The sequence below is a fragment of the Erinaceus europaeus genome, chromosome 16, assembly GCF_950295315.1.
Source record: "Erinaceus europaeus chromosome 16, mEriEur2.1, whole genome shotgun sequence".
NCBI lineage: Eukaryota > Metazoa > Chordata > Mammalia > Eulipotyphla > Erinaceidae > Erinaceus > Erinaceus europaeus.
In genome coordinates, this window is record NC_080177.1 from 26233579 (window position 1) to 26256252 (window position 22674).

The 22674-nt window shown below is 37.3% G+C and overlaps 1 protein-coding gene across 11 annotated transcripts in view; it reads right to left on the minus strand.

Moving 5' to 3' along the window:
* The window catches only part of GPHN (gephyrin), a 411021-nt gene that overhangs the window by 343990 nt on the left and 44357 nt on the right, over window positions 1–22674 (minus strand). For all 11 annotated transcript variants that reach the window (XM_007525822.2, XM_060174807.1, XM_060174805.1 and 8 more), the window contains exon 2: window positions 5861–5939. In XM_007525822.2, coding sequence (XP_007525884.1) covers window positions 5861–5939 — 79 coding nt within the window. The remainder of the gene's footprint in view (window positions 1–5860; window positions 5940–22674) is intronic.

Sequence of the window (22674 nt, forward strand, 5' to 3'; positions counted from 1 at the left end):
CATGTTCTCAGTGAGGGGAACAGCAGTAGACTAGAACCAAAAACACAATAAAACAGGAAAGAACAACAAGCAAATAGAGGAGGGAATTAAAATACAAAGAAGCCCTATCAAATGTTTGTTAATCAAGATCAACTTAAAAAGACTTTTCTAGATACACAATGCTAGTTATTACACAAAACAGGAAACAAAGATTTACAGAAAACACAAGAAAAATCAGTGAGAAATTCACTACAGAAACTCATCCACACAGTAGGTTAGATAGAAACAAATGGGCAAATACTCAACAATTTAAAATAAACTCAAAACAAAAATCAGAATGAACATAAGTAAACCAAATATATCAATAATCACCTTAAATGTGAATGGCCTAAAGTCACCTGTAAAAAGACTCAGAGTAGCTAAATGCATTAAAGAACAGGATCCAGCCATTAGATGTCTTCAGGAAATACACATCAAAAGAAAAGACAAAAGGAAACTGAAATAAGGGTGGGAGCAAGATGTTCCAAGCTACTAACTCACAGAAAAGGGCAGGGACAGCTATCCTATTCTATGGTTAAAGGATCAATCCAACAAGAAGTTATAACCAGCATTAATATATATGCCCCCAACTTAGGAGCACCCAAATATACAAAACAGTCACTTACTGAATTCAAGGGAGACACTGATAGCAAAACAATAGTAGAAGATTTCAACACACCACTCACAGCAAGAAACAGAACATCTGGACAAAACAATAGAGAAATAGAAAACTTAAATGAAACCATAAATGAAATGAACCTAATAGGTATATACAGAAATTTCCATCACAAAATTAATGGATACACATTCTGCTCAACTACACATGGAACATTTACAAAGACTGACCATATGCTGGGCCACAATGACAGTCTAAACAGATAAGCAAATACTAAAATTATAAAATGCATCCTCTCAGACCATGTAGGCATGAAACTATAAATAAACCAAAAAAGGAAAAGAAATCTCCACAAAGTCTGGAGATTAAACAATATGCTGTGAACAATAAGTAGGTCATTGAAGAGATCAAAAAAGAAACTAAGATACCAATGTAAATCTCGATACCAATGTAAATGAAGAAACCAGTTATCAGACCCTATGGCATGCAGCAAAGGCAGTGCTGAGAGGAAAGTTCATAGCAATATAGGTCCACATTAATAAACAGGAGAAATCACTAGTAAACCATCTAACAACCCACCTCAATCAAATAGTAGTGGAGCAACAAAAAGAACCAACAGTCTGCAAGAGACAAAAACTAGTAAAATCAGAGCAGAAATCAATGAAATAGAAAACAAGAAGACCATTAGGAAGATTAATGAAATCAAGAGCTGGTTCTTAGAAAGGATAAATAAAATAGATAAGCCACTAGCTACACTCACCAAGAGGAAAAGAGAGAATGCTATGGTAAAATCACTCAAAAATGAAAGAGAAGATATTACAACAGATGAGGTAGAGATTCAAAAGATTATGCAAGAATATTATGGACACTTGTATGGAACCAAATTTGACAACTTAAAAGAAATGGACACATTCCTAGAGTCATACCCACTACCAACCATGACACAAAAGGAAGTAGATAAACTTAACAAGGCCAGTCACTAATAAATAAATTGAAACAGTAATCAGAAGCCTACCCAAGAACAAAAGCCTGGGTCCTGATAGCTATACTAATGAATTTTACAAAACATTCAAAGAAGAACTAACACCCATCCTCATTAAACTCTTCCAGAAAATAGAAGAATGAACACTCCCAAAGACATTCTATGAGGCTAACATCACCTTGATCCCCAAAGCAGGAAAGGACCTCACCAAAAAAGAAAACTACATACCTATATCCCTGATGAGCATTGATGCAAAGATCCTCAACAAAATCTTGGCTAATCTAATATAATAATATATTAAGATAATAATCCACCAAGATCAAGTGGGATTCATCCTTGGGAGACAGGGATGGCTCAACATCCCTAAGTCAATAAATGTAATCCACTATATCAGCAAAAGCAAAGATAAAAATCAAATGATTCTATCAATCGATGCAGAAAAAGCATTCCACAAGGTACACCATACATTCTATTCTTTTGCTGTGTTTATTTTGCTATTTGTAGATTTTAATTTTGTGTTGACACTTCCTCTTTCCATCTGTTTTGTCCCTTTATAAATATTAGGGAAATCTGAAGAGAGAATTATAGCATCATTCTGGTATATGTAGTGCTGGGGATTAAACTTGGGGCATTACTTATGCAAGTCTTATGCTTTACTACTGACTCACTTCTCTAGCCTATTTTGAACATTTTTTGTGTGTGTATATCTATTTTTTTAAGTTCTCAAATGCCTTTTTTATTTTTTTTATTTATTTATTTTCCTTTTTTGTGCCCTTGTTGTTTTTATCATTGTTGTGGTTATTATTGTTGTTGTTATTGCCCTTGTTGTTGCCGGATAGGACAGAGAGATGGAGAGAGGAGGGTAAGACAGAGAGGGGGAGAGAAAGACACCTGCAGACCTGCTTCACCGCTTGTGAAGTGACCCCCCCTATAGGTGGGGAGCTGGGTGCTCAAACTGGGATCCTTAAGCCGGTCCTCAATTTTCACACCATGTGCGCTTAACCCTCTGCGCTATAGCCCGGCCCCCTGTCTATCTTCTTTGGCTTATATTAAACAGTTTTCTTAATGTCATTGTCTTCTAATTTTTTATCATCTGACAAAGGTTGATTTTCACATATTTTTCCTGTAGGTTATTGATCACTTTTTATCCCCTTTCCATTATTTAATTTTTTTCCTCGATATTTTGTAATTTTTATTGTATACCAAATACCATTTACTATAGGATAGCAGAAATTGATATGAGTTGTTTTCTCTCAATCTTATGTTGAAAAGAAATGAAGTGCTAGTAACTTTAATTCAACTATGAATTAAGCTGGGTGATTTGAGCAACACCTTTGAATATGTTTAATTTACCTTTGATTTTAAAGACAAAACTTGTTGTGTTAGAAGTACTTCTAGCTGGTAAGACTTTATACTTATTGTAGTGTAAAATTTTGAGTGCTTTTACTCTACTGTTTGGGCCTTCTCCTCTTTGAGGCATCCTTCCCTCTGAAGATAGCTTGTTTTTGGTTGGAAACAAATGTCTTGACAGGAGACCTGTTGAAACTGTATAGTGAAAATTGTAGGTGCCACTTTTTGGTAGTGTACTTTTGACTACAGCCTACCACAGTAAGTCAGAAAACATTATTTGTTTTTGACCTATTCTCTTTTCTTTCCCTCAAGGCATCTTAAGCAGTATCAACTCTCAGAAAATGTTAGATCAGACAAAAAAAAAAAATCTCCCAGGGGAATGCTATTTTTGCAGAATTTCATAAGGTTCCTTTCTAACACATGAACCATCAAGAGCTATACTCATTGATTTTTTTTCCCCTTGTAGAATGCCTCTAAATTGCAAATTCTTCTAGAAATTAAAATAATCCATACTTTTATCTAAAAGGAGGTATTATTTTTCTCCTAGTTTATCTTTTTTTTCTTTTTCTTTTTCTTTTTCTTTGCCTGATCACCTCTAAGGTTCAGTTTATGATGGTGCAGGGCATTGAGTCTGGGTACTTTGGTCTAGTCCCCACATACATAATCACTACTTAACTACTTACTATCTCTTCCCAGTCCTTATCTTTTTTGTTTTCACTGCATTCTAGTATCTTTAAAAATATGGTTTGGGAGGGGCCAGTTGGTGGTGACCAGGTTAAGTCTACCTGTGATCATGTGCAAGGACACAGGTTCATTCCTCAGGCTCCACCTGCACGGGGGAAAGCTTCACAAGTGCTGAAGCAGTGCTGCAGGCCTTCATTCTCCTTTTTCCTTTGGCTCTGACTCACTCTCTCTGTCTCTCCACCCTCCCCCCCCCCCAGTTTCTATCACTCTTCTCTGGGTTTCTCTATCCTAATGAATGAAATAAAGTAAAAAAGAATATGATTTGGGAGTTAGTTTATCTTTTTTTTCTAATTGTGAAAACAACTACATATATATATGAATGGGAGCTACTCCCTGCCTTAATACAACTTTCTAGCCCTTTTCTCTATTCTGACACCATACTCTCAGACAATATTCTCATCCAACCTCAGGCTAGCTGCCAAACTCAAGCAGAGCTACTATAGTTGTATGCCCCTAGGAACACATCTAAAATGGTCCTACTAGCTTTCTTCTACCCTAAAATCCCTAATCTCATCTGCTCTGATCCTACTTTTTGGTTCCTGTTCACCAACCATCTTGTCTCAACTTAGGTCATGCCACCTTCCAGACACTAACTTACAGATGCTACCATGGCACCATCCTTACTTCTCTGGGCATATGTGCTCACCAATTTGTCATGGACCCTTGCATCTCCAGAGCTCTGGTCCACTAGGGAAAGATAGAAACAGGGTGAGGGTATGGATAGACCTGTCAATGCCCATGCTCAGTGGAGAAGCAGCTACAGAAGCCAGAACTCCTACCTTCTGCTCCCCATAAACAACCTTGATCCATACTCCCAGCAGGGGAGAAGTGATAGGATGAAGATAAGAGGACTCTGCACTCCAGCTCCATCAGCACCCAGACAGAGAGAGAGAAGGATAAGGAGAGGGACATAATGGAGGTAGTTATGATGTCATGAGTGGCTTAGAGGTAAAGAGAGGACTGAATCTGAAAAAGAACGGGCAACTATGTATAAATGTGGACAGATAGTTGTAGAGAAGATGGTTGGCCCATGTCTAAATCTTTAGGGGAACTGTGGTAGATTGCAGTGGAGAGAGTGAAGATTCAGAACTCTGGTCATGGGAATAGTGTGGATTCAAACATATAATTCTGTAATATAAAAATATAAAAAAGAAAACTGGGAAATATTACACATGAATGAACTATTGTATTTTTTATTTATTTATTTTGGGATTAATGTTTACCAAACTATTGCATTTTAGTGTTGACTATAAAACATTAATCCCCCAATAAAAATTAAAAAAAAACTTCTCTAAAACATGAATTAAGATATATTAGGTAGCACAATTTGACATTTTTTTAAGTTTGTTTTTTAATATTTTATTTTATTTATTTATTCCCTTTTGTTGCCCTTGTTGTTTTATTGTTGTAGTTATTGTTGTTGTTGTTGTTGTTGGATAGGACAGAGAGAAATGGAGAGAGGAGGGGAAGACAGAGAGGAGGAGAGAAAGATAGACACCTGCAGACCCGCTTCACCGCCTGTGAAGCAACTCTCCTGCAGGTGGGGAGCCGGGGTTCGAACCGGGATCCTTATGCCGGTCCTTATGCTTTGCGCCACCTGCGCTTAACCCGCTGCGCTACAGCCCGACACCACAATTTGACATTTTTAATAAAGTTGTTTCCAAATATAAGTGGAAAGGACAAAAACACTTTTTCTCATTGAATTTTAACATTCTAGACTAGTGCCAAGAGACTTATGCTTTTGGCAGTTAAGAGAATGATCCTAAATTAAGATAACTGGCTATTTTAAAACATAGACTTGGAGTTATTTTGTTCATCCAATGCAATAGTGATCTGAGATGAGTTTTTCTTAGAATACTAAGATTAAATTTCAAATTTAGTAGTTAGTGGCATGATGAATATCACTCTACATTCTGAGAAGTACCAAATTCTCCCCAAACACTACAGCTTGTGTTTTTTGAACCAAGTATAACTGTCAACAGTTTCTATATCGTTAAATCCATATGAACATATCTTTCCACATAGACTGAAGTAACACAAATTGGTGATAAAGAAGAAACTGCTCAATTTAAATAATTTTTCAATTACAACACTTCCAAAAAATGTAAAAAAAAAATTAATTATATTTAGTAGCAAAAGCCAATACTCACAAAGAAGGATCTTGTACCAGATCTTTGAGATTTATCCCACTGCGATCTTCTGCGAGATTCCTGAAGCAACTATCACTCACTAAACAGCAAAGGGAGAAAGAAAAAGAAAATTAACTTTAGTTTACCTTTCATTTAAATTACTACTGTCCAAAAGGAGCTTTTAAATTAAAACTGACTTTCTGGATAGAATTTTATTTTATTTTTTATATTATTTTTTTTAATTATCTTTATTTATTTATTGGATAGAGAGAGACAGCCAGAAATCAAGAGGGAAAGGGGTGATAGAGAGGGAGAGAGAGACACAGAGACATGTGAAGCCCTACTTCACTGCTTGTGAAGCTTTCCCCCTATAGGTGGGGACCAGTGGCTTGAACCCGAGTCCTTGAGCACTGTAATGTGTGCACTTAACCAGGTGTGCCACCACCTGGTCCCAGGATAGAATTTTTCCAAACATCGATAGTGATAAATTTCTGAGTCTTCTCAACCTAATCAAGGCAACTAGTACCACCTCAGCATGCTTCACTTCAGACTGTGTCTGGAGAAGTCAGGCTTGGATTGTCAGCCCTTCAGCCTCATTACTCTGGTCATACCTTTCCTTTCTCAGGATTTTCTAATTCCATTTCAGGTGGTTCACTTCCTAACAAAGTCCCCAAACCTAGATATAGACCAGGTCCCATGAGATAGGGCATATGTACACATGTATCCATAAGTTAGGGCAAATTATATACCTGAAAGCAAAAGTGTATAATAGTCTGCAATGAGTCAATATATGCAGCAAGCAAGTAGAAAGAGCTAAAAAGACACCATAAAGTGCCCAATGAAATAGTTTCTACTTAGATTTAAATATCCTCCTCACCTCTACTTCTTATTATACTTCCCTCAGTCACTCCAAAGCTAATGTTATCAAAGTAAGGATTGCAAAGCTGAATAAGGGCAAGAGACTGGCATAGTTTAATGACTCTTTAGTCACTATCAGGCCACCCCATCATCTGAGGAAATAGTCGGGGAGTCCTGAGATTCCCAAACAGACATGATGGGCCTAGACCTTGAATAAATCCCTCTCTCCATTGTTACTGGCCATCTCCATCAGGAACAACAAAATAGAACCCTTTGTGTGCCCCCATAGGACCTTGTCCTCAACGTGGATCAACAACGTAGAGAATGTTCCATCCTCTGAAGGGAGGCTGGACAACATACTCTATGTTCCATCTGAGGAAGATGGGTCCTGAAATTGGGGCAGCTTGGGACATTCCTACTTGTTGTTTTCGACAGGTTATGTTGTTTTCACCGGCTAGCTTCACGGGCGGGTAACAGACGACCAGGGACTCATGGTTGAGCTGTAGGCAGTATCTCTTTATTCATGCAGGACGCAGCACAATCTAAGCTGAGCTAAGCTAAACTAAAGGTAAAGTACTGTAAAACTCACAATGCTGTCTTTATATATACTTGCCAAGTAAGGTGGAAACAGGATGTGACATAGAGAGGGTGGAGAGAAAAGTGACTGGTGAAAATCAGAGTGTGACAAAGAGGGGGCAGATTAGGCAAGAATCCTATCACTGAACCACAAATGCCCTGGAGGGAGGGTGGAACTTGTTAACAGTGGTTATGTAAATAGAATGAAGTGGTTATGTAAATAGAATAGTGTTAAGCAGGGGGGATTTAAACCAAATGAAACAGAAGGGGTCTCATGCATACCAACACCTACTCATGATCACAGAATGTGAGCTCAGACCTACAGAGATGCAAAGGTCACATAGGCTCCTAAACTGAATATGAGCCCTAGATCACATCAAATCGACGGGGTTTACAGACAACAATATTTATACACCTTTCCCATATTTGGGAGCTACTCTCTTCCCTGATCCAGCTTTCTAGCCCTTTTTCAGCCAAGATATTCTCCCCAGAAAGTAACTTGGGTCCACCAGCATATCACATGTCAGGCTCAGGCAAAAATCAGTATAGTTATGGGCCCTTTGGAATATAACCAAAATAGACCTACTAGCTATCTCCAAAATGGATACCCCCAAATCTTCATCTGCACTATTCCAGCCTTTAGGCTCATGAGTAGTCAACAATTTGTTTGGCTTTATATGTTAGCTCTTTTTTCAGCCACCAGGTTCCAGATGCTACCCTGATGCCAACCCTGATTCCCTAGGCAGATAATCCCACCAATGTGTCCTGGAGTCCTGCTTCCCCAGAGACACACCCCACTAGGGAAAGAGAGAGACGGGCTGGGAGTATGGATAGACCTGCCAATGCCCATGATCAACAGAGAAGCAATTACAGAAGCCAGACCATCACCTTTTGCACCCATAATGACCTTGGGCCCATACTCCTAAAGGGATAAAGAATAGGAAAGCTATCAGGGGAGAGGATGGGAGATGGAATTCTGGTGATGGGAATTGTGTGGAGTTGTACACCTCTTATCCTATGGCTTTTGCCAGTGTTTGCTTTTTTTAAATTTTTTAATTTTTATTTTTTATTATTTTTTTTTATTTAAGAAAGTATTAACAAGGGAGTCGGGCTGTAGCACAGCGGGTTAAGCGCAAGTGGCGCAAAGCACAAGGACAGGCATAAGGATCCCGGTTCGAACCCCGGCTCCCCACCTGCAGGGGAGTCGCTTCACAGGCGGTGAAGCAGGTCTGCAGGTGTCTATCTTTCTCTCCTCCTCTCTGTCTTCCCCTCCTGTCTCCATTTCTCTCTGTCCTATCCAACAACGACAACAACAATAATAACTACAAAAATAAAACAACAAGGGCAACAAAAGGGAATAAATAAAATAAATTTTAAAAAAGAAAAAAAAAAAGAAAGTATTAACAAAACCACAGGGTAGGAGGGGTACAATTCCACACAATTCCCACCACCCATTCTCCATATCCCACCCCCTCCCCTGATAGCTTTCCCATTCTCTATCCCTCTGGGAGCATGAACCCAGGGTCATTGTGGGTTGCAGAAGGTAGAAGGTCTGGCTTCTGTAATTGCTTCCCCGCTGAACATGGGCGTTGACTGGTCAGTCCATACTCCCAGTCTGCCTCTCTCTTTCCCTAGTAGGGTGGGTCTTTGGGGAAGCAGAGCTCCAGGACACATTGGTGGGGTCTTCAGTCCAGGGAAGCCTGGCCGGCATCCTGATGACATCTGGAACCTGGTGACTGAAAAGAGAGTTAACATACGAAGCCAAACAAGTTGTTGAGCAATCATGGACCCAAAGCTTGGAATAGTGGAGAGGAAGTGTTAGGGGGATACTCACTGCAAACTCTAGTGTACTTCTGCTTTCAGTTATATATTTTGCAGTAGTTTATGGATACATGTGAACATATGGTCTCTCTCACAGAAACTGGTGTATATCTAGGTTTTGGGACTTTGTTAGAAAGTGAACCACATGAGATGGAATTAGAGAATACTATGAACAAAAAGCAAATGACCCTATCGAAAAATGGGCAGAGGATATGAACAAAACGTTCACTACAGAGGAGATCCTTTTAGGCTAACAAACATATGAAAAACTGCTCTAGGTCACTGATTGTCAGAGAAATGCAAATTAAGACAACACTAAGATACCACCTCACTCCTGTAAGAATGGCATACATCAAAAAGGACAGCAGCAACAAATGATGGAGAGGCTGTAGGACAGAGGAACCCTTTTACATAGCTGGTGGGGATGTAAATTGGTCCAGCCTCTGTGGAGAGCAGTCTGGAAAACTCTTAGAAGGCTAGACATGGACCTTCCATATGATCCAGTAATTCCTCTCCTGGGGTTATACCCCAAGGACTCCATAACACCCAGCCAAAAAGAGGTGTGTACTCCTATGTTCATAGCAGCACAATTCATAATAGCTAAAACCTGGAAGCAACCCAGGTGCCCAACAACAGATGAGTGGCTGAGAAAGCTGTGGTATATATACACAATGGAATACTATGTAGCTATCAAGAACAATGAACCCACCTTCTCTGACCCATCTTGGACGGAGCTAGAAGGTATTATGTTAAGTGAGCTAAGTCACAAAGATAAAGATGAGTAAGGGATGATCCCACTCATCAACAGAAGTTGAGGAAGAAGATCTAAAAGGGAAACTAAAAGCAGGACCTGACCAAATTGTAAGTAGGGCACCAAAGTAATAACCCTGAGGTGAGGGTTAGACATGTAGCTTCCTGGGACAGTGGGGGGTGGGAGTGGGTGGGAGGGATGGGCCACAGTCTTTTGGTGGTGGGAATGGTGTTTATGTACACTCCTAGTAAAATGTAGTCATATACATCACTAGTTAATTAATACGAGAGGGGGAAAATTAATTGTATGTCTCGAAGTTTTTCAAAACACAAACTGAATCTTTTCTCAATATATGCAGTGTAATTGATATGCAGACTCTCTCAAAAGCCTAGACCAAGTAGATCAGAAGCAACCAATAGCACAGCTATATACAAGATACTGGGTACTGTACAGCAAACCCTAACAAAAAGACTTTTCAAAGTTAACCCAATTACCAAATAATGTGATGATAACATTAACTATCGATTGTCTTTTTGAACCCTAAGACAGCAGGAACCTCACATCTCCACTATAGAGCCTCTACTTCCCCCAGTCCTGGAACCCTTGGATAGGGCCCACTTTCCCGTATGCCTCTCCCAATCCATATCAAATAATATTGCATCTGCCGATCACAACCTAACCAACGCAACGATTGCCACCTCAACATGCTTCACTTCAGACTGTGTCCAGAGACTACACGTGTGGAATGACAACCCTTCAGCTTCATTACTCGGGTGAGACCTTTCCTTTCATAGTATACTCTAATTCCATCTCAGTGTTTGCTTTTTATAAATAAAAATTTTTTTAAAATTTCTGAGTCTGTAAGACTTAACAGCAAATTCTAATATTCAACAGCAAACTAATAATCTAAACAAACTTAATTTTTTCATTAATAATTTAACATTGCTTTGTAAAATTATGAGATTATCAGAAGTTTCCCACCTCTAAAAGTAAACACATAAACTTATATATAAATACAATACATATATAAGAAAGTAAGTACATCATATGCGTCAGGTATTGCATGTATGTGGACTAATGGACAAACTGTTGCCCAATTATAGTCTTTCAGTAACATATTTTCAAAAATAAATGTTTTTTAAAAGCACATTACTTAATGGAACATGATTGCTTTCAAAATATTTTGTTCTTGCAATAGTTTAAGCTTTCTCTGATAATTTTGCTTATAGTGTACAATGTCCATGAAACTCTTCTTCTGTAGACAACATATTTGGACATTTTATCGGTAATATGTTGGATATATCCCAACTTTTCAAATATGAAAAAGAGTCTAAATTATTGAAGGTCAATCATCTTTTTTTTTTTAATTTTTACAATAAATTCTCCTTGAAGCCAAAAAAAAAAAAAAAAGAAAGTAAGTCAACAGACCTAAATTTTGTTCTTATCTATAAGACTAACTTACCAGTATAAAGCATGTCATTGTTTTCACAATTAGAAAAAAATAAAAGATAAACTAACTCCCAAATCATATTCTTTTTTACTTTATTTATTTCATTCATTAGGATAGAGAAACCCAGAGAAGAGTGATAGAAACTGGGGGGGGGGGGGAGGGTGGAGAGACAGAGAGAGTGAGTCAGAGCCAAAGGAAAAAGGAGAATGAAGGCCTGCAGCACTGCTTCAGCACTTGTGAAGCTTTCCCCCGTGCAGGTGGAGCCTGAGGAATGAACCTGTGTCCTTGCACATGATCACAGGTAGACTTAACCTGGTCACCACCAACTGGCCCCTCCCAAACCATATTTTTAAAGATACTAGAATGCAGTGAAAACAAAAAAGATAAGGACTGGGAAGAGATAGTAGTTAAGTAGTGATTATGTATGTGGGGACTAGACCAAAGTACCCAGACTCAATGCCCTGCACCATCATAAACTGAACCTTAGAGGTGATCAGGCAAAGAAAAAGAAAAAGAAAAAGAAAAAAAAGATAAACTAGGAGAAAAATAATACCTCCTTTTAGATAAAAGTATGGATTATTTTAATTTCTAGAAGAATTTGCAATTTAGAGGCATTCTACAAGGGGAAAAAAAATCAATGAGTATAGCTCTTGATGGTTCATGTGTTAGAAAGGAACCTTATGAAATTCTGCAAAAATAGCATTCCCCTGGGAGATTTTTTTTTTTTTTTGTCTGATCTAACATTTTCTGAGAGTTGATACTGCTTAAGATGCCTTGAGGGAAAGAAAAGAGAATAGGTCAAAAACAAATAATGTTTTCTGACTTACTGTGGTAGGCTGTAGTCAAAAGTACACTACCAAAAAGTGGCACCTACAATTTTCACTATACAGTTTCAACAGGTCTCCTGTCAAGACATTTGTTTCCAACCAAAAACAAGCTATCTTCAGAGGGAAGGATGCCTCAAAGAGGAGAAGGCCCAAACAGTAGAGTAAAAGCACTCAAAATTTTACACTACAATAAGTATAAAGTCTTACCAGCTAGAAGTACTTCTAACACAACAAGTTTTGTCTTTAAAATCAAAGGTAAATTAAACATATTCAAAGGTGTTGCTCAAATCACCCAGCTTAATTCATAGTTGAATTAAAGTTACTAGCACTTCATTTCTTTTCAACATAAGATTGAGAGAAAACAACTCATATCAATTTCTGCTATCCTATAGTAAATGGTATTTGGTATACAATAAAAATTACAAAATATCGAGGAAAAAAATTAAATAATGGAAAGGGGATAAAAAGTGATCAATAACCTACAGGAAAAATATGTGAAAATCAACCTTTGTCAGATGATAAAAAATTAGAAGACAATGACATTAAGAAAACTGTTTAATATAAGCCAAAGAAGATAGACAGGGGGCCGGGCTATAGCGCAGAGGGTTAAGCGCACATGGTGTGAAAATTGAGGACCGGCTTAAGGATCCCAGTTTGAGCACCCAGCTCCCCACCTATAGGGGGGGTCACTTCACAAGCGGTGAAGCAGGTCTGCAGGTGTCTTTCTCTCCCCCTCTCTGTCTTACCCTCCTCTCTCCATCTCTCTGTCCTATCCGGCAACAACAAGGGCAATAACAACAACAATAATAACCACAACAATGATAAAAACAACAAGGGCACAAAAAAGGAAAATAAATAAATAAAAAAAATAAAAAAGGCATTTGAGAACTTAAAAAAATAGATATACACACACAAAAAATGTTCAAAATAGGCTAGAGAAGTGAGTCAGTAGTAAAGCATAAGACTTGCATAAGTAATGCCCCAAGTTTAATCCCCAGCACTACATATACCAGAATGATGCTATAATTCTCTCTTCAGATTTCCCTAATATTTATAAAGGGACAAAACAGATGGAAAGAGGAAGTGTCAACACAAAATTAAAATCTACAAATAGCAAAATAAACACAGCAAAAGAACAGAGTGTATGAGACATGGGAATCAAAGTGCCCAATGTAATTACAGTTGGGATAAGAAAAGAAAATGAAGGAGATGCAACATTGTTAGGGGGTGGGGAACTGATATATTACACTAACCCACAGCACTGAATCAGGAGGTACAGTGAGGCTCAGACTAAACAAAAAAAGTTAAGGAAAATCATAACCAACAGTCAAGCTTCTAAAAGTCATATGAAAATCTTTGAAAGGGCCTGGAGGAGGAAAGTAGCACACCACCTTCCAAGAAAAAACAATGAAATTTACTGCTGAGTAGTCAATATAATCCAAAAAATAAAGAAACAATATGTTAAAAATGCTTGGGGTTGGAGGGTGGCAGGCAATCACACACCCAGTTAAGCAGACACGTTATCATGTGTAAGGACCTCGGTTTGAGCCTGGACTCACCACCTGCAGGGGATAGGTGAGACTTTCTCTCTTTCTTTCCCTCCCTATACCCCTTTCCTCTTCAATTTTTCTGTTCTATCAAATAAAAGTAGGGGGTGGCAGAGAAAATGGCCACCAGGAGCAACGGAGTCATGGTCTCAACACGTAGCCCCAGCAATAATCCTTACTGCAATAAAAATAAAATATAATGCTTGGAGGGTAAGAGGATTAAGAATCTAAAAAATCTATACCTTCACAAAATACCAACACAATGTAGTAAAAACAAAATTTTACTTATGTAATATTTAAATTTTGCTAATTAAATGATTATTTTCAGCTTAAAATTTTACTGCATAGACCTAAAGAACTAATCTACATAAATATCAAGAAGAATATAATACTGTCTTATTCCATTCAAAATCTACTACTTGATATTTTACTTATATTTAATATTTGATTTCAAGGTTTCAAAAGTTTTTAAATTTCCCTATCTGGATTATCTCTCACATAATGCTAAAGACATATAAACAATGATGCAATAAAATGACTTGCATTGCAAAAATTGTTACTATCAACTCCAAATAATATAAACTCCATTTTTACAGCAATGAGGACTGTCACTGAGGTTACACTGTCTCCATGTAAGGATTTTTCTTTGTATAATCCAGTTTCCTGGATTATACATCCCCAATGTACATGATAGATTAAGAAAAATCTAAATTGCTGCAATCTTAGTGAGAATGTGTGTGTGTGTGTGTGTGTGTGTGTGTGTGTGTGTGTGTGTGTGTGTGTGTGTGTGTGTGAATCCTTTCTAGGGTTGGTGCTAGCCTTGTACTCTAAGTTGCCAGAATAAGCTCCAGACCACCCATGGCCTTGAACTGGGATGTATGGGTTGAACACTTAATGGTGGGGCTGCTAAAAAGCTCACTCAGTAGAGTACACACTTTGTTGTGCACAAGGACCTGGATTTGAGCCTCTGACAACCACATGAGAGTATCAGCAAAGGGAAAGTTTCACAAGTGGTGGAATGAAACCAACTATATTATCTCTCCTCCTCTCTATCTCTGCCTCCTACTCTCTATATGTGTGTATGCATGGGGGTGAGGGGGAGTGTGTCTGCCTGCAGTCATGGAATCATACATTACCACAGTGAAACCCTGAATACAGAATAAGGAGAATGAGGGAGAAAGGAGAAGGTAGGAGGAGGAAGATAAAAGAAAATCAATGAAGGTGAATTTTGTAAAATAAAAATTAAAGCATACAAATACTCAAAATAAACCACACATTACAAGAATGCCAAGTGAGTCTGCAATATTTGCTATTGTCTGAACTGCAAAGTAGTAGGAGGTTATGTCCTACAATAGCTTCGCAACCATTTAATTCTTGACTTTACCCTGCTGCCTTTTTTTTTTTTTTTTTTCCTCCAGGGCTCGGTGCCTGCACCATGAATCCTCCGCTCCTGGAGGCCATTTTCCCCCCTTTTTGTTGCCCTAGTTGTTGCAGCCTCGTTGCGGTTATTATTGCCGTTGTTGATGTTTTGTTGTTGGAGAGGACAGAGAGAAATGGAAAGAGGAGGGGAAGACAGAGAGAGCGGGAGAGAAAGATAGACACCTGCAGACCTGCTTCACCACCCGTGAAGCGACTCCCCTGCAGATGGGGAGCCGGGGGCTCGAACCGGGATCCTTATGCCGGTCCCTGCGCTTTGCGCCACGTGCGCTTAACCCACTGCGCCACTCCCCAACCCCCCACCCTGCTGCCTTTACTCATCATCAGCGCTAAGGGTAAGCTTCTCTCCTATTCTACCACTTTAGTTGTCTTCATACCCAAGCTTGAGTAGAGTTATCTTTTTTTGGCTTCATTAATGTTTCTTAAATATATATTTACTTCAGTGCTCAATATAGAAGTGATTTGGGAAATATTTATTTAGAAATGTGATGACATTTTTGTGATTTGAAACATGTTGGCCTTTTGATTATATCAATCTATGGTAAAAACTGATTTAATTATACCTATTGACAGTGTAAGGACTTACTATAATTTTCATTCCATATTTAACACTGAGCTAAGCTTGTTGATTTTGAGAGAAACTTGTGTTTTCCATAAATATAACACAAATATTTATTATACCAATTTCTGAGAAGAGGGAAGGGGAAAAAATTAAAAGTTGGCACACAATAAGAAAAGTTGGTTTCCAGCTGAGCTGAACTAAAATTGTATGTATGACATACTAGATCATAAAATTTGTTTTTGGAAAGTCTCTTGCCCAAACTGGTAAATATGAGAGCTTAATTATAAACATTTTTAAGGCTTAATTAAAATGGAACAAACCTTTACTCCTTTAAAGGCTCGTTAGTCAGCTATCTGTGAAATGAATTTTGCTAAAGAAGGCATTTTTCTAAAACTCATGTCACATCCAAAGTTTAGGTAAAAACAGAGCAAGAAATCTAAAGCAGTTCCTTAGCAAAATTTCTGAAAACTTAAGTGCCTAATAAAATGTTCATTTTTTTGTTATTTGTTTGTTTTTTCACTGCTAGGACTTCACAATTCTAGGTGGATATTTTCAAATGGAAAGAGAAAGACAGCAGAAGAGAGGGAAATAGACCACAGCACAAAGCTTCACCTGTTCTGAGGGAGGCTATGCTCAAACTTGGATCCCACAATGGTGAAGCAGTCACCCATTCAGATAGCCTAACATTATCTTTACTTAAAGATTCTTGCAATATAACACATTTTGTTTTAGAATTATAAATAAAATGTAGTGAACATATTTTTAAAGTATAAATCAATCAGATTTGGTTATATTGGTTTGCTGTTTTTTCCCCCCTACTCTTATCAGCTAAAGGAATCAGTATGCCCTTTGCACCACAGATTAATAAAAGTTAAATAATTCACTACAAAAGTGGGCTAAAAGAAAAGACATCACAATAAGCAACATGAGTCAGATTTATAGCTCTAACATGAAAATGACAAAGTTGCAACTCAGTATGGTTTACAATGATATACTTGTAAAATAAACACTTTAGCTAAGTTCTTATCCAATTAAATACATATTCCCATTAAAGTTCACAATTTAAACCCACAATCAAGATAGTTGATATCTGTTATGTGCTAAGCATTTTATGTTCATTATCACATTTCATCTTCACTATCATCCAACGATAGACCCACTACTTGTATCCCAATTTTACAAATAAGAAAACCATGAAGATAGTAAATATTCTGCTAGCTAATAAATAGCACTACAGGAAAATCTAAACCCTGCAATTCCAGGCACTCTACTCAACTACAAAACCATAATGATTTAGTTCTTCATCTACTTCTCATAGTTCTACATTCTCATGCATCTCTATAGCTTTAAAACAAATAAAAGTAATAAAAATTATTATGAGATAATATAAACTCAAAATTACATTATTTAAAATTAAATAGAGCATTAGAGGTTTTCTAGTTAAGTATTTAGTTAACTGTTTCATATCATGCTCATCTGGGAATATGGATTGACCTGTCAATGCCCACATTCAGCAGAGAAGCAATTACAGAAGTCAGACCTTCCACCTTCTGCATCCCATAATGATCCTGGGTCCATACTCCCAGAGGGATAAAGCTTTCAAGGGAGGGGATGGGATATGCAGTTCAGGTGGTGGGAATTGTGTGGAAATGTACCCCTCTTATCCTACAGTCTTGTCAATATTTCCATTTTGTAAATAAATAAATTTTAAAAAAAAAGAATAACTCTTTCTCTCACACAGAAGGTAGTAAACAATGACAAAAATAATCACATAGGCATGGGGGTCAGGCGGTAGTGCAGCAGGTTAAGCACACATGGTTCAAAGAGCAAAGACCAGTGTAAAGATCCTGGTTTGAGCCCTGGCTCCCCACCTGCACCTGCAGGGGGGTCACTTCACAAGTAGTGAAGCAAGTCTGCAGGTGTCTATCTTTCTCTCCCCCTCTCTGTATTCCCCTTCTTTCTCCATTTCTTTCTGTCCTATCCAACAACATCAGTAACAACAATAATAACCACAACAACGATAAAACAACAAGGGCAACAAAAGGGAAAAAAGTAGCCTCCAGAAGCAGTAGATTTGTGGTGAGGCACAAAGCCCCAGCAGTAACCCTGGAGGCAAAAAAATATATATCACCTAAGCTACTTATTTGAATTACCAAACTTAATGCTTAACTTCTGAACATTCATCACCTAGAAGAGTAGTATGGGAAGGGGCCAGGGGGTGGCACACCTGGTTAAGTGCACACAGTGCACACAGTGTGCAATTTCCCAGGTTCAAGTCCCTGGTCCCCACTTGCTGGCAGGAAGCTTCATGAGTAGTGAAGCAGGACTGTAGGTGTCTCTCTGTCTCTCTCACTATCTCATCTTCCCTCTCAATTTCTCGCTGTCTCTAACCAGTAAGTAGATAAATATAATTTTTTAAAAACAGTAGTATGGGCATTTCCTCCTACCCAGGCATCAGACTTGACACTTGGGAGGAAGCACTGACTGTTAGGTGACAGGGAATTTTCTCACATTTCCTAACCTGGTCCACAAAACCTTCATCCTTCTTGTACACAGCCATGGCTCTGTCATCATCCTGTTCTTTTATCAAAGCTACATAAAAGACACTAGACTATTCATAAGCACAGCGCTGTTGTAGAATATAAGGATGTATAAAAATTTATTATGCTTTTTTGTATAATCCTCATTAAATAAGTAGAAAATTTAAAAAGAAAATAAAGTACTACTAATATGTAAAATATAGAATGCCAGTGGTGGAACACTTGGTTCAGTGCACACATTACAGTGCACAAAGATATAGGTTCAAGTCCCTGCATCCCACCTGTGGGAGGAAGCTTCGAGAATGGTGAAACAGAGCTGCGAGTGTCTTTCTCTCCCTATCTACCTCCACCTCCCCCATACCTCTCAGTTTCTCTGTCTCTATATAAAACAAAATAAGGTAAAAAATATACAGAAATACTTAGGAAAAAATTTGGTTATTAACTATATCATTCAATGTTTATAATTATCACCAGAACTGTTTAAACAATAGCTAAACTCAGTATTAATAAAGAATTAAAAAAAACAGAAAAAGTAAAGTAATACAAATAAACATATAATAATCAATTTCATATACTTAATTCACTAAATTTCCCCATTGAATGAAAAAGATAAAAATTCAGTTCACTATTTAAAATGCTTTGACTTAAGAGGCAGGAAAAAAAATGCTTGTGGAAAGGGAACTATAAAAGTGGGAAAGCATGGGATTCTAATGGCCACAGTCATATATACTATAAGTAGTCCAAGTAGACCTCTGATAGTATTCAAGCTACATAATGTACTATAAAGAAAATGTATTTAAATTTCAAATTCAGCTGCTATTTCCAACCAAGATTTTTTTTTAATTCAAAAGACTGGTTTATTCATACATTTATTCTTCAACTAAAAGTTCCTGTGAGATTGAAAGAAAAAATAATTTGATTTAAAAATAAAAAGGTATGAAACTAAGTGAATAAAAGATATTCTCTCTCTTTTTCCCCTTGGTAACAACAGATGTTATATTATACTGGTGATACAGTAGATGGCACTGTTCCCATTAAGTCAAAATGGATCTAATAATTTGGTTTGAAATGTCATAAGAAATAGGTTGTAGGAGCTTATTCAAGAGCACCAATGTACTTTTATCAGAAATATAAAGCAATATTCTGAACATTTATATTAATTACTATTGAACCAGGCAAATTTTAATATGGTTACTAACTACAGAACATTTACTTCCTACTGCAGTCAGGAATTAATTCTGGCCCCTGGTCCCCACCTGCAGGGGGAAAGCTTTGCAAGTGGTGAAAACAGTGCTGCAGGTGTCCTTCTCTACCTAAAAAAATTGGTTGGGATCTTGATAGGGATTGCACTAAATTTGTGTATGGCACTGGGTAGTACATTAATTTTAATTATTTTAATTCTTGCAACCTTTGAACATGGAATATCTTTCCACTTCTTGTCTTTTTCTATTTCCTTGAATAGTAACTCATAATTTTCAGTATATAAGCTTTTCACTTCTTTTGTTAGGTTTATTCCTAGATATTTTATTGTTTCTGTTGCTATAGTAAAAGTGATAGATTTCTATACTTCTTTTTCTTCTAACTTAGTGTTTGCATATAGGAATACCACTGACTTTTACTGACATCTTACTATATTGCCTGATGATTTTCAAAAGTTTCCTGATGGATTCTTTAGGTGTTTCTATGTATACTATCATGTCATCTGCAAATAGGGAGAGTTTGACTTTTTCTCTTCCAATCTGTATCCCTTTAATTCCTTGCTGATAGCTATGGCAAGTACTTCCAACACCATGTTGAATAGTAATGGTGATAGTCAGCAGCCCATTCTAGTCCCTGATCTGAGGGGGAATAGTTCCAGTTTTTCATCATTGAGTATGCCACCCACTTCCCTCTCGATTTCTGGCTGTCTCTATTCAATAAATAAATAAAGATAATTTTAAAAATTAAAATAAAAAGAATTCTGTAGTTTTCTATTGGATATATTAATATAATCTAATAACTTTTTTGCTAAACAAAACAAAACAAACAAAACTATTTCTCCTTCCTCTAAGTAAATTGTGAAATAAGAGGGATTCCTCTTAACAATACTTTGTCAAAAGTATTTTCAAAACACAAACAGGGCACAAATACAGATTTGAATGTCCACTTGTAAATATTTTCTTCATAAACATTACTCATTGAATTCTGGCATAACCCTAAATTTCTTTGGTTACTCTAACATGAATTCCTTACCAATAGGAAGTACATTTTACACTTAAAAGGGGGGGGGGGTGCTGGGTGGTGGTGCACCTGCACCTGGTTGAGCACAAAAGTTACAGTGTGCAAGGACCAGGGAGGGTTCAGGCCCCCAACCCCCACCTGCAGGGGAAAGCTTTGAGAGTGGTGAAGCAATGTTACAGGTGACTCTCTACTTCTCTCCCTCTCTATCACCCTCTTCCTTTTCAATTTCTGGCTGTCTCTATTCAATAAAGATAATATCAATATTAAAAAAAAAAAGATCCCACAGCACTTAGGTGAACAAACCCACAGAAACTCTTAAAAAAAAAAAAACCCACTACATTTAAAAGGCACAAAATAAAATTAATTACTAAACATAATATTCAATAAAAAATCTATTTAGGACTGAGAAGACAACATAATGGTTATGCAAAAAGATTTCCATTGAGCCTGAAAGTCCAAGTTCAATTCCTAGCACCACCATAAACCAGAGCTGTGCAGTGCTCTGTGTCCTTCTCTTTGTCAAACACTAGAATTTGAAAAGAGGAGTTGGAGTGGATAATTCTAAAGCCTTATGAGATCTAACATTTTATAACTGTATTACTTGTTGTTAAGTTCTTTCTTAGTCTTTCCTATTCAGCAATAAAAAATGACAAATCAGAAGTACATACTAGTTTTTTTTTTTTACACTGGAAATATTTCTTTTGTGGAATTTAACTTAAATAAATTTGCATCTGGACTAAGAGAGTGAAGTTTTGGCAACTTCTGAACAGATTAGAAAGTAATCTTCCATTAAATATTTTTTAAACAATTACATTTTCTATGGTCATAAACTTGAAAAGAACAAAACCTAATCCTCTATAATTAAACACCAGTGAATTATAGGTAAGAACTTGGCAGTGCTGCATGAGTAAAAATTTGAGAGGAAAAGGTCCTCAGTCCTAATTATTTCTTATTTTACCAATTTATCTTAAGAATACAAATTAGGCTTTCTTAGTTACATCTCAAAAATTTAAACAAAATTCTCCATAATTTCTCTCTCTCTCCCTCACCCTCTCACTCTCTCTCTCTTGCCATCAGGGTTTGCTAGAACTCAGTGTCTGCATGACTCCACTATTCCCAGGGTCCACTTCTTGCTTTTTCTTTCTTTTTTGATAGAGGTGAGATAAAAAGAAGGTGAAAGACAGACAGACATAGGTCCAGAGGCTTGAACCCAGACCATAGGTCCATGGTAATGTGCACTCCACCAGGTGCATTAACACCTGGACCCTATTCTCCACTTTTGTGGAGACATTTTTTATTATTATCTATTTATTTGATAGAACAGAAGGGATTTACTTTATTTGAGAGAGGAAAGGGGATAGAGGAGAGAGAAAGAGAGGCACCTGCAGCATTGCTTCACTACTCATGAAGCTTTGCCCCCCGCAGAGGCTTGAACCAGGGTCACTGCGCATAGTAATGTGTACACTAAACCAGATGTGCCGTCACCCAGCCTCCTATGGAGTCATTTTTAAATAAGGTCAGAGTTTACTGTCTATTTGTACTGAACCAGGAAATCCTGGCACTGATCCAAACATCACTTGACTCCTGATCCTAGCTTGAGAACCCAGCAGGGTAATCGAAATCCAAATCACAAATTTGCTAATGGACAGAACCAGTAAATAATTAGTTATAGCCAAAATATCACTAAAAACTCTTTTCTAATGTTTATTTACCTTATTTAAGTGTGAGAAAAATGCAGAAAAGGAGATCAGAACACTGCTCAGTTCCGATTTATGGTGGTACCAGGGATTAAATCTGGGACCTCTGGCCTGAAAGTCTGGTGTACAAACCAATGTGCTATCTTCCCAGTCCATTCACTCTTTTCTTTAACCACTTACCTCATTTCCCTCATTTATTCCCATAAAAGCAAAAATAGAAACAAAGATTTTTTACTTCATTTTGGGTTTCTACCTAAAACCAGGTACAATTTTGCAATTTTTAATTGAAAAAGCACTCTCGATTGCCATTAAATTTGACTTTAATTGTAGGTTTACAGCTGGAATAAAAAATAAATAAATAAATAAATAAATACAGACAGACAGAGAAGATTCAGTGACAGAGTGCATGCTTTGCATTCCTGATATACTGAGTTCCATCTCAAGCAATGCATTGACAGAGAGGTGCTCTGGCCTCTATTTCTCTCTCATAAAATAAAATGAAATATTATAAATTACATCTGTATAGCACTACAACATTTACAAATTTTT